Source organism: Bubalus bubalis, chromosome 11 (genome assembly GCF_019923935.1).
Source record: "Bubalus bubalis isolate 160015118507 breed Murrah chromosome 11, NDDB_SH_1, whole genome shotgun sequence".
NCBI classification, from domain to species: Eukaryota; Metazoa; Chordata; class Mammalia; order Artiodactyla; family Bovidae; genus Bubalus; species Bubalus bubalis.
This window is the reverse complement of record NC_059167.1, coordinates 93,560,933-93,574,795: the sequence shown is the minus strand read 5'-3', so window position 1 is coordinate 93,574,795 and position 13,863 is coordinate 93,560,933. Positions and strand designations below refer to the sequence as shown.

The following is a 13,863-nucleotide window of genomic DNA, read 5'->3' as shown; positions in this document are numbered from 1 at the left end:
CCTTGGTTTAGGGACTTGATTTTAGGGATGATGAAAAGGTTCTGCAATTGCCCAACCTGGTGAACACTCCAAAAGTCACTGAATTCTGGATTTAAAAGGGTGAATTTTATGCTATGAAATTATATCTCAATCAAAACAAAAGAAAACAAACAGGATCTGGGCACTAGGTGTGGGGTTATCATCGTATGTAGGTCCTCTTAAAGGCCACATTAAGAAACATATCTTTGTACACTCATGAATGCATTCACATGTACATACAAATGTGTGCACACACACACACAGCTGCACATATATACTCCAACACACCTAGCTATCCACATAAAGACAAATGCAGTTCACACCGACATGTCCAACTCCAATCCAGTATGCAGTATTTACTGTAACCTTTCCCTCTTTCAGATCTGTGATTTCCTTCCACAATAGGCCAGAATCTCAGAACAAGAATCCAGACTGTGCAGCTCTCTTATTCATTATACTTCAGTATATCTATTTATTTTAACAAAACCATAATTTACTCAATAAAATTTGGTTCAATTGGTACTGAAAGCAAAGATCTCTTAACTGGTACTCACAGTGATACTATCCAAGAGTTTGGCCATATGCTTGATAATTTCACCATGTTGTATGGGTTGCATTTGCAGCAATTTCTTAATAACAACCACACTTTCAGCAACAACTATTTCTGGAAAAAAAAAAAAAATCAGATTATTTGTATTTAAATATGAATTTCAATTCAATTCAAAGTCAATTCAAACACAGTATTCTTAGTAAAATGTACATTTAACTTAGCAAAACATTCCACATTTCTTAAATGACTAGGCGAAAACTAAAACACGAGAGAATATCCACAACCCGGATCCCTTTCCTGCCAGATCTCCCTGGCAGTGCAAGCACTTCTCCATTGAAGGTTTCAGTCCCAAGAGGTGCTCTCTCTTTCAGGGTTTGATAACTGCTCCCAATCCTCAAGCCCTTTTCCTTTAATTCTAGATATGGCAAAGGTTTCCCACCTCTGCTAGCCTGCTAGCCCCAGGGCATTACAGTACATCTTGTTGGTTTCCCTTAATCCCACCCACAGTTAATAAATAGTTCCTTCATTAAACTCTTTTCAATCATCTCTTTAAACTGTATCATCTGTTTCTTGCCAGGGCCTTAACAGTAACTGGTACTAGGGGGTGGCTCCAAGAAGCAGATCCTCAAACTGGGATTCCGAGATTGCATTATTATAGACTAATTAGTGGTCCAGAGTTACGTCTTTGGTGGCACCAGCAGCGAAACACAATAAACCAGTCAGAGCACCTGGCTTTATCGAATGAATCTTATATAAACAATTACTAAGGTTACCAATACCAAAGAAAGACACCAACACTACCTTTCCTTGTTATTCTGGCTTTTTTTTTTTTTAAATCAGCTGGGATTCATGGATATCAGAGATTCACTGGTATATTCTATAAAGGTTTATTTTAATATTACCCTGAAAATATGCCATGACTTGGGTTCTGTTACTCATTTTCTCTGAAATATATTTTCTTATCTAGGTCCCTTTAAAAATACAAGCAAAATTTTCTACCATTCTAATTATTATTAAAATATGCATTTCATATTATATTTCTTCACGGGAAAGATATATTAATATTTCATAATGTTTTAGTTTGCTGCTGCTGTTGTTTAGTTGCTAAGTCATGTCTGACTCTTTGCAACCCCATGGACTGTAGCCCGCCAGGCTCCTCTGTCCATGGGACTTCCCAGGTGAGAATACTGGAGTGGGTTGCCATTTCCTTCTCCAGAGATCTAAAATCTGATCTCCTGCATTGGCAGGCAGGTTGCTTGCCACTGAGCCACCAGGGAAGCCAATGTTTTAGTTTAAGAAATGATGTATGTCTTTTAATTCTCATAATAACATACGGTAGGCAGCTTATTATCAGCATTTTAAAGATGAAGAAAGAAAGATGCACTGGAGAATTCAAACTCAGAACCAGAATCTACCATTTTATGTTTAATGTTCTATGTTACTATGAGCAGGTGTTGCTTTTATAAAGACCACCTCTTAGAGCTAGAGAAAAACAAAGACAAATCAGAATGACACTCTGCCCTCATCAAACTTACCCTCTGCTAGGAAACATTAAGTGGTTATATAAGAAATTACTATGCAATGTAACGGTTTTGAAGAATCAGTACTATAAAAATTTATCTTTTAAAAACATATTATTACAAAATTAGTCCAAGTTTTTTTTTTTTTTTTAAGTTGTATATTTTTAATTATTCACGTGTACAGGCAAAGTTGACTAACCCTAACTATAGTTGAAATAAAATTAGGCCTTATTTACCTTTTGGTGCCACCTTATCTTCTGATCATTACTGTTATGGATTACGACAAACTTGTTGGCTGATAGCAACATGAGCTTATCATTTTACACTTCTGAAGCCAGAATTTAACATAAGTCTTATGGAGCTAAAACCAAGGTGTCAACAGGGCTAAGTTCTCTGTGAAGGTTCTGGGGAGAATCCATTATTTTCCAAATTTTAGAGGCTGCCCACATTCCTCGGCTCAAACCCCCTTCCAGCAAAGATATCATTCTAATTTCTGCTTCTGACATTTGGTTATATTGGGTCCCAGATTATTGGATGAAAAATCTCTCTATCTCAAGAATCTTAATCACATCTGTAAAGTTCCTTTTGCCACATTAGATAACATATTCACACGTTTCAGGCATCAGGACCTGAACGTCTTGCGGGGTGGTGGTGGTGGTGGGGTGCTATTTACCTAACCTGGGTGCCTTCCCATTCCCTTTGAATGGGAATGGGAATTCCACCCTACTTTTCCTTTATGCTACCTCCTGGCTTTCAAAGACCTTAGCACTCCCCTACAAATACAAAATGAACTTGTGTTCTGGGCCTTTCCAAGCTTTCTCTTTGTCCTCAACAGAACTTAATCGTACTGACTCTAAGAATTACAGCCTACTATTTAAAAAAAAAAAAAAAACTTACTTTAGAAAGAACACGTAGCAGGGGATTTACCCTCTAACCAATTTTCAAGCATACGACACACTACTGTTGACTGCAGGTTCAGTGTTACACAGGAGATCTCCAGAGCGTACTCACCTTGCTAAGTAAAACGCGACGCTCACTGATTAGTAGCCGCTCGCTTTCCTTTTCTTCCAGCCCCTGGCAAGTACCTTTCTACTCTTGAATTTTATGAATTTGATTATTCTAATACCTCATACAAGTAGAAACATTCAGTATATACCTTTCTGTGACTGGCTTATTTCACTTCAGGTTCTCAAGATTAGTACAGCCTACTATTATCTTCATTTTACAAATGAGGAATCTGAAGCACAAAGAGGTCAGGTAATTTATTCAAGACAACATTAGCATTCAAACATAGGTAGTCTAGTTCTGCATGAGAGCAACAGCCAGCAGCTAAGTGTTCAACAGATACGAAGACTACAGTACACTTGTTTTACATTATTGTGTCCCTCCGTTAGAATACGAGCTCCTTAAAGGCAGGAACTTCTTATAGGCTGGTGAATACCTTATTCATCTGTTCTACACTCACTAAATACCTCAACTAATTCAAATTTTCAACAAATGTTTATTATATAAACAAAATTTAAAAAATAGTCTTTCACCCCATTTCTTTCAGTTTACAGTAGATGGTAAAAAAGTTTTTCAGACCAGCAAATTTTGTGAAAGAAAATCAACTGGGAGTTAAATTATTCTAAGTCAAGTCAACTGAAAATGCAGATTTCTCTCTAAGGTCTTTAAGAAATCTGTTTATCAGTGAATCTTACATAGTCATAATGGGCTATTTTAGGACAACCTTCAAGTCTTCCTAAAAGTCCTGTCCCTGACAAGAAAGAAGAAGTCAGCAGCAACAACAAAACAATCCCCAAAGCCCTACAGGTCCAAGAAGAATATATTAAATATATGTAAAAACAATGTAGCCTCAATGCTGTCCCCGAAGCTGCAAGATACAGTATCCAAAGAGCTGATGAGGTGTTCACAATATAAAATCAAAGAGGCAGAGATCCTTAGAAGTCCCAAAGGTCTTACAGATTTTAAAGAATCTGAGGCCTCATTCATAGCACTTATTCCTAAAAGCAGATCTTTCAACAGAAAGACAAAGAGGCTCTGTTATAACAATTGGCCATTATAAATGAAAAATATTATTGCTTTCTTTATTGTTACTGAGCCAGATTTCCAAACTACAGAAGTGCAGCACACACAATAAAGAGTTAAAGAATCAGGCTAACGATATAGCCTGATGATAACTATGCCATCGCAACCTGAAAAATACAATTTAAGTTTCTTAATATTCACAGCAGAAAAAAAAGGTCCATGGTTATAAACAGAGTTTCGATTTACCAAAAACAAAAGTCTAAACATTAAAATATCAGTTTAAATTCGTAAAGCTACCTTTAAGAATGATTATAAATTAGTCTCCTCCCATTGTATAATTGTAAAATCATCTAGTCTTCCCTTAGAAGTACTACAAGGGTACAGAATATTCATCTTTTTAAAATGAAGTGAATAAAAAATACTTTTTTAGAAATCAATGTGCTAGAAAGCTGAAGTAGAAACATCTGTTTTAATATTCAGCTTGAAAATTTCACATGAGAAAAAAAGAGTAAAAATACAAAATTGAAAAACCATGAATACATTTTATATTTGAAAAAACTAGCCAGTGTTCTGATTTGTGTGCTTTTTGTATGCAATCAAAGTGAAATGTGTCTTGTTTGATCAAATAGGAAGTCATTATTAAAGACACAGGAAAATGAAGGCATATTTTTAAACTCACAATTTAAAGTGTGACAGAAATAGACACAAAGAGGATGCTATTATTAAAAGTAGAAATAGATAAAATGAATGACATTTAGCATGCTATCCTCTGTAATTACCTTCTACAGTCAGTGTTTTAAAAAAGTCTATTTCGTTGATAATTTCTTTTTGTCACTTATTTGGACACTACACACAGAAAAATGTTCTCTCCATTATAATATCTTGAATTGACAGGTTAACAGTTATATTTTATGTTGATCGTAAAGATCACTCTTATTTGGGGACAAATTTTGTTTCAAAAAGTTTTTTTCATTAGAAGTACTTACAACAATGTTACAGCTCTCAAAAGTGATCTACATGTGCCAAAAAATAATTAGGAGTAATATTTGTGGCAAAAAGCTATTTTTCAAATAAAATATAAAAAGTAATCAATTTTGTTATGTTTCACCTTATGGTTGCTATGTCATATATGCTTGTGTCTAGATATGACATAATTTTATTTAGAATCCCACAAATAATTTCAATAATTTTATACAGAAAATTATGTTTCCTAAAAAGAATCTCTTGTTTTAATCTATTTTTAATTAAATAAATACTTTTAAAGGTGAGAGTTGAATCTTTTTTCTTCAAAAGGTTTCATTTATTTTAAACCCATATCATAGAAATAACTGATATTTTACCATAGAAAGAATGAACTCTAGACTATGTATTTTACTGGATATTACCTATCCAGTTCTACAAAATGTTTAGACACTGATTGGCTTAAAAACATGAAGGTGTTCCAAATTGATGACTTTTACATTTAATTAATCTTGAATATAAAATTATTAAGTTAATCTGGAAAAAACAACTTGAAATTACAAGTTTAACGTACTTTTCTGATCTAGCCTTTTTAACTTCTCCTGTTGTAAAGTCATTTGCCTGCTTTTAGCACCCTCTGCAGGTGAACCAATATTATACATGACTTATATGCCTTTAAAAACCAGTAAAATGGAACCTTTGTGGAAAGGGTGAAATGAAGGTGATTAAACTGTGAAGAAATAAAATAAACAGACTACATTTTCTTAGTTCTGTTCAGGCAAGAAAATTCTGTTTGTAAGTTAATTATCCAATTTACTAAATAAAACAACAACAAAAAGCTCATGTGTGTGCATATGTGTATTTCAAAGCTAAAACGTTACTCTTCATTGTAATCACGGACATACAGAAAAAGCTCAAAGGCAATACTAAAAAAGAAATTACAATTTGTAGATCATGCCAAGAATATTCAAATGATAAATTATTTGCAAGTAAAATGAAACTGCCAACTCACCATCCCTGTTGGACAGCAGACACACCAGGCCGTTGAGGCATGTGTCCGAGACTTCTGTGATGCTGGTTGCACATCTGCCTATAGTTTGAATAGTGGCTGCTGCAAACTGTTTATCCTGGCTTTTCACATAGGTCTAAAAAACATTGTCTCAATTAGTTGACACACTGGTACTATCAAGCAAAGAAAAATATCCCTATAATATGAAGCTTTGTCAAAATCAAATTCTAGAATACACAATTTTCTCATCTATAGGAACAAAAGGAAGTCCACCTTTTCACTCACAGAATGTGACTGTAGTGCAGGCACGTTCTCAAGTCGGGCCCTTCACCTGTGGCCACAGTAGCCTATAACTCCAAACAGGTGGGGGCAGTCACCCAAGGTAGCAATTAGTTTAAGTGGAAGGTTGAAAGAAATGATGAGACCTCTGTTTTTGGAGGTTTCAGTTCATTTAACCAGCAGCATCTATAAATCTATGAAAAAAGGGTGGCCTTTTCAGAGATACTAAACCTAAATATTGGGAGAAGTGGAGAAAAAGGAGCAATATGCTACCGATAAACATTTTACTTTAAAAAAGATTATCTGAATGGTGGTAAAACTACAACAGCCACAGTAAGAAGCATTTCAATAAAGACTTTATAAATATACCTAATTTGCAATAAAATAAAACATCACACTTTAGAAAAAGATTTTCTTGAAAAAAATGTTTTAAAAATACAATGTAAACCACATATTTATACAAACTTAAGAAATTAATCACTTATTTACTACAGGCCTAAAAAATTTTCACTTTGGTTGTTACTTTCCTAATTCAAAAACTAAGCTTTTACTGGGTACAGACAGAAAAAAGATGTACTTTTAATAAATATGCACATTTATGTACAAAATATAAATGGATTTAAAATCCCATTTTCAAGTGGAATTAAAAAAAAACATCCCCAAACTCAAATAACAAGCACATAATGTAGAATTAACACCTTGTTCATCTAACATGCAAAAAAGGATATGCATTTAAATGGTGTCTAAACGACAAATGGAAGAGAAAATCCAAAAACTATCTAAAAGACACATGAAATTGGTGAAAAGAGTACCAAAAACACGATTAAAGGTTGAAGAAATAAACAAATTAAATTTCTTAGTTCTCTGTAAGAAAAATCAACTGTATTTAAAACCATTTCCCAGTTGATTACCTAATTTCCTCAATCCCAGAAAATAAGTCCTTTGAAAAGTTCTCTATTATTTCAAAAAGTTATAAAGAAACTGTAACACCTATGGGCATAACACATAAACACAGAAATAAAGTACACATATAGACAGTGATAAAAACAGATGTATAAAGAAAGAATACACTTAAAAGTCTGACTAAAGAATGGACCTTATGAAATAGCCTGATATTAAATGAAATGACTGGATTACCAATATTCTGAAATAGATAAACAATGCCATAAAATTACCTGAGACTCACTCCCTACCACTCCAGTAACCTGACAGAAGCAGAAAGTAGAAAGCAAAAGGACATCCAGACAGATTACACAGCTCATACATGACAGCAGGATAAGGGACAACTGCAAGCACAGAGACAGAAACTTAAAAGTAAATAAGCAAACCTATAAAAATGAATTACAGGTCACATTTAAGCAATGTTCTATAGCCACAGATTACTAGCTAAGAACTTGAGATACTGTATATTCTGCCATGCAAATATAAAATAAGCATATATCCTAATTTTATAAGAACTTTTTCTAAAAAAATATATAGCATAAAAGTATAGTAATCCAGTTACAAAATTACAAAGCATGAATATATTATAATATCCCACTACTCCTGCTAAAAGTATAAGATCACATAGTCAAAAAGAAATACAATGTCTATACAGCTAAAAAGAAATTTAGGACAGGCATAAAGAATGATTATAGCAACAAAATAACTTTAATCTATAAAAGCTGTGTGTGTGTGCTCAGCTGCTCAGTCCTGTCCTACTCTTTGGGACCCTATACACTTAAAAGCTACCATCTATCACACAACCTAAGCAAGAATACTGGAGTGGGTTGCCATGCCCTCCCTCCTCCAGGGGATCTTCCCAACCTAGGGATAACACCCGTGTCTCCTGCACTGGCAGGCTGGAGTCTTTACCACTGAGCCACCTGGGAAGCCATGTATAAAAGCTGGGGGTAGACAAAAATTCTGGGAATAGTGTGTGGCATGCGGTATACTTTAGTTATGAAAAAACTGCTGATGAAATGTAAAACCCGTAATATTGATATAAGGTTTTCTATTACTGTGCTCTACCACTAAGTCTTCAGAGCTAACTCTTTCATCATAAAAAGCCTAAGAGCCATGAGGGAATTTTTTTTATGTTTTTGGAGCATGTGTATCTGGGAAGCATCTCAACTATCCACATATAGGATTTTAAAAATACAGCAAAGCATTAACAATTAAACAATCATGAGAAGGGCAATTTTAAACCAATTTTTTTGAGCTATACATGAAGCTAGAGAACACTGTCTAAAATAGAAGCAGACAATCAAATAGGGACAACCAAATAAGAAATGAAGCCATTTTCCTGAGTACAGAGTGTAGCACAAACTATTGATGATGATAAGAAAGAGTTACAAACTAGTCTCTCAAATTCTACAATATGAAAGGGACTACATTTTATTTCCCTTAAATTTAAAATTTGTAGTTGATGTTTATTACTGAAAACTTATAAATTAGTTGTCAACCTTCTTCCAAATTATAGTTTTATTTATACAGTTACACACATCTAAATTGAGAAACATATGTATCTAACTTAAAACTGAACAGATGTTTTAGAAGTTATTACATAATTAGCATTGTACACAAACCTGAAATTCTCGAAGAAGAGTTGATATGTTGGCTTCATTTGCCAAGTTTGTCAAAATTTCAAGCTAAGGTAGAAAAAGAGAAAGTAAACGTTTTTTGATGGTATGGAGACAGCAACATGGAAACTTACAATGCCATATGGAAAACAGATAGCCGAAGAGAATTTGCTGTATGACCAGGGAACTCAAACAGGGGCTCTGTGACAATCTAGAGGGGTGGGATGGGGAGAGAGGTTCAGGAGGGAGGGGACATATGTATACCTATGGCTGATTCTTGTTGATGTCTGACAGAAAACAGCAAAATTCTGTAAAGCAATTATCCTTCAAATAAAAATTAAAAAAAATAAAATAAAATAAAGAAAGTGAATTTAATAAAGGTTAGCCATTTAATAGAAAGGTAATTTCTATTTTTAAAAAAATGCCTATTACAAATGTGAGACACTACACCTTTCGGGTGAACTTTGCCTCCCTACATCTATGAACAGAATAATTATATGGTGCTTAAAAAATAATTACAAAAAAGAGAATTCTACAGCTTCGCTAATTGTTTGCTCCAATTTTACAATTTATTATCTAATTAACCTAAACAACTTAAGGCAGTTTTCTTTTTCTTTTAATAATAAAGTTAGAAAACAACTTGCCCTCCATGTAATACCTCTATATTCCAGATACCAATTAATTCTTTTGACTAGTTTTCCTTCATCCTACCAAACCAAATATTTAGACATTTTAATTCTTTCTTCTGGATTTAGCTAAAAGAAATGTGCAATTAAAAGTTCATCTCCAATAGGCTTGCTAAAAAAATTTCAGGATCTACTCATAAAAAATATTCAATTTATCTGAAGGAAAGCTTCAAAAAGGAAAACAGGAATACAGAACAGATGGGACAAACAGAAAAATAAAATAAAAGATGCAGACATAAACATATTCATATCAATAATTACATTAAAGGCAAATGATCTAAACACTCTAATTAAAAGGCATAGATTGTATGAGTTTTCCTATATATTCTGGATACTAGTCAATTTTTAGGTTATGTACTGGAAATATTTTCTCCTCGATTATGAACTGACTTTTCATTTTATTTTGATAAGAACATCTTACTTTGTTGTACTATTTTAAAAAGTAATTAACACAGAGAAAAGGTAAAAAGCAGTTTTTATCTAAGCCATTTGCTTCTAGAGTTGCCAAAATGATACCACATCATCTCCAAACACATCTTGTATGTATTTTCTGCAAACAAGGACATTGTCCTACAGGCCACAATACTACCAAGAAAACCAGGAAATTAACACTGATACATCAAATCTATACAATAATCATTTATATTTAAGTTTCACTAATTATCTCATAATGTATTAAAAAAAAGATCCAGTTCCATATCATACATTATATTTAGTTGTTTAGTTTCTTTCGGTATAAAAGTTTCTTTTATACTCAACCTTTCTTTTGACCTTCAGGACGTGGATGCTTTTGATAACTGCAAACCAATTATTCTGTAAATTTATTATACAATTTGGGCATGTCTTAGATTTTTTTTTTTTTTCCTTAAACTTAAGTTTCCATGTGATTAACCAATCATTCCAATATTTGTTGATTAGTCTACTATTGAATAGCTCTCACTGGTTTGTAATGTCTCCCCTCATATATGATACATTTTGATATGCACAGATCTGTTTCCATGCTTCATGTTATTATCACATAATCCAAGTATCACATTGTTTTCATCATTATAACTTTATATTCATAACTACACTCTATACTGTAGTTATCATTCCCTGAATACAACTCTTTCATAATCTCTTGTAGTTGCATAAAATGTGCCTTTTTTCCTACACTGAACCCTATAACATTGCTATCAACTTACCTACCAATGCCAAAAAAAAGGACAAAATCATGTCATTCTTTTTAGATCCACTCTAGTATCATCTTTTCCATCAGTCTTTTCTAAATATACCAGAAAATTAGCTGCATCTTTCTCTTCTTCCACAACACTCAATTCACATCTATAAATCATTTAAAACACAGTGCTGAAATTATCTATTTACATGTCTGTCTCTTTCACTTACTGTGAGTTATTCAAGGTATAGGCAGCATGTCTTAACTTTGTCTTATTAAAATATAGCACAATAATTGGTATACAATAATGTAGTTTTAAAAGCATAAAGAAAATCCCATGTATCTATTAAAAAATAAGATTTATTAAAATTTTCAAAAGGTCTCCATTTTGAAAATGCTAAACTAAAAGTTACAGCAATAGTGTCAAAGTAATTATCATTAAAGTCTCTGAAAAATAAGAGCATGCATACCTTCAGTATCTTGATCATAGTTGGATCAGTTGACCTAACGTAAAAGCTCTTCAGATAAGGTTCAAACATACCCTAGATTACAAAAATAAATATATAAATACATTTATGATACTAGTGCATTCATTTCTCTCTTAAATTTTATGTTCACAACATACGTACCTTTCTTTGAATTGACATAGTTGCTATATTCTGTAGGACAATATATTGCACTTCCCTAGAAATTAAAGTAGAATTTTGACTAGGTATATTTTCCAACAAAATATATCCTAAAGTAAACAGTATACTAAAGAAAAAAATCAGCAGTAAGCTTCATACTGAAAGGAACTCAAATATAATACTGAAAAATTTCTAGCAAATCTTAAGATATTTATGCCTTCTTTTAAAAATTTTCCCTATAAGCTATACAACATTAGATTTGATTCATCACATGGAAGAGTTAAAACAAATGTCGTAATACTGTATTCCTAAGAGGCAGGGCCAATGCTATGCATGCTCTGAACATATGCAAAGAAGGTGTTCTTAGGGTTAACGGAACAAACATAACCACAGTGTTAATACAAACTCTTGACCGGAAGGCTCATCATGTGACTCAATTCTGTCCAAAGTGAAAGACAGGTTTTAAAAGAAAAAAAGCCATGTTATTTTATGTCCAAATATCTAAGAAATGAACGCACAACTGAACCTGGTATAATGCTTCACATGAAAGATGCATTCCAGATCCTTATTCGAACCAGCTATGGACAACAAAACTTAATGAACTGATAAAAGGGAAAGAATGACTATGCGAATAGACAGAGGAACACAAAGGAAATAGTATCTTACTAAGGAAGGGCAAAAGCCAACCCTGGGTGAAAGTTGTGGCACTAATTCTGAGCTAAGAACAAAAATAAATATTTATCTTTCTTCTCTCAACTCATTAACAGAAGTACTCAAAGGAAAAAAATTTAATTTAAAATAACTGATTACTGCCTAATATTCAGGGTAAGCTAAATAGCTTGAAACAACAGTTTTCTTAAATACAGAAAACAAAACAAATGACAAACATCTGATCTTAAATTTACGAAGTACATGTGACAGGAACTCAAGGTTTCCTGAATTGTTGACTTGAACTGCTGAATTACAGAGAGGTAAAATGGAAAAGTACACTGCTACCTACCTGCCTATCTCCAGGAAATAACAAGCTTATGCATTTCTTTAAAACAAGTAATATTAAGAATATAGCTGTCTTCTTAAGTAGAACTACAGTAATTAAATATTGCAACTTTACAGAAAGCAGTTCTGTCATAAACTACATAATTCAGCATATGTATTGCTTTATATGAAGTCTTATATAATTATACTAGTCAATATAATAATACATTTAATGTAGTTTTTCAGTGACTCCAGATTTAATGTAAATCCCCATATTGTCATGCCTAGAAATACCAAAATACTAGGCTACTGTAATAGCATATACTACATTACAAAAAAATACTTCCAATTTCTTTGGGCTTAAAGGTAAAAAAAAAAAAAAAAAACTTCAATATTTAACATTAACTTTGAAATTAATAATCTAAAGGCTTTTATAATATAATCCCTTTAAGTATGAAATCTCAATTGATAAAATACAGTCAGAACCATGTGTTAAATGCCTACTAGACACATTTGATTTGTTCAAACATTACTAGTGAAGTAATATAATACAAAAGAAAACACACATATAAAATCTCGTCATACCTATTGCTACGAAGTAAACGCACTAGTGATTTAGAAATAATGCCAGCTTCCGATTTTGGTGCTATATGCCAATACAGTTGAGCAACTGCCATAACCACCTAAAAGATAAAGCATGAAAACAGTAAGAACTATGAGCAGTTCCACACTACAGTTTCAAAGCATGTTCTTACATATTATTTCCTTTAACACCTACAAAATCCCCATGAACTAAGATGAGTATGTTGTTACCCTGTGTAGGTTGAATAGGGTCCCCCTAAGAATGCATGCCTACCCTCAGAATGTGACCTTATTTGGAAATGTGGTCTTTGCAGATTTTATTAAGGTAGTGATCAAGATGAGATCATACTTGATTATAGAGTGGGCCCTAAATCCAATGTGGATGTCCTTATCAGAGACAGAAAAGGACACAGAGAAGAAGACAGTATGAAGACGAAGGCAGAAACTGCAGTGAGGCCTGTAAGTCGCGGAACGCCAGAAACTGCTGGCGATCACCAGAAGCTAATTTCTCCCTAAGAGCTTCCAGGAGGAACCCACCCTGTCAACATCTTGACTTAGACTTTGGGTCTCCTGAAATGTGAAAGAGTAAATTTCTATTTATTTTTAAATTAATATTTTTTTCTTTAATAAAAAATTAAAGAAATTTTTATTTCTTTAATCTACACAGTTTTTGGTAAACTGATATGGCAGCTCTAGGAAAGAAGTACTGTACACCCTCAGGAAAAAAAAAGAATGTTCAGTGAACCACCCAAGGTCTGACATGCCAGTAGTACATGGCAAAGCTTGACACGCACTCCAAAGCCCACAGTCCTCCTAGTGTTGCTGCTGCTGGTGCTACCCTGAGACAGGGGATGAAACCAGACACTCAAAGGTAACAGTAGTAAGTAGGTTAAAATTTTTAAAGAACCCCCAA

General features: G+C 33.3%; 1 protein-coding gene across 1 annotated transcript in view; it reads right to left on the bottom strand.

Moving 5' to 3' along the window:
- AP3B1 (adaptor related protein complex 3 subunit beta 1) overlaps window positions 1-13,863 on the bottom strand; it is a 237,333-nt gene that overhangs the window by 122,633 nt on the left and 100,837 nt on the right. The window contains exons 9-14 of the mRNA XM_006068949.4: window positions 12,954-13,051; window positions 11,397-11,451; window positions 11,238-11,309; window positions 8,932-8,994; window positions 6,089-6,221; window positions 573-682 (exon numbers count right to left, since the gene is read on the bottom strand). Coding sequence (XP_006069011.1) covers window positions 573-682; window positions 6,089-6,221; window positions 8,932-8,994; window positions 11,238-11,309; window positions 11,397-11,451; window positions 12,954-13,051 — 531 coding nt within the window. The remainder of the gene's footprint in view (window positions 1-572; window positions 683-6,088; window positions 6,222-8,931; window positions 8,995-11,237; window positions 11,310-11,396; window positions 11,452-12,953; window positions 13,052-13,863) is intronic.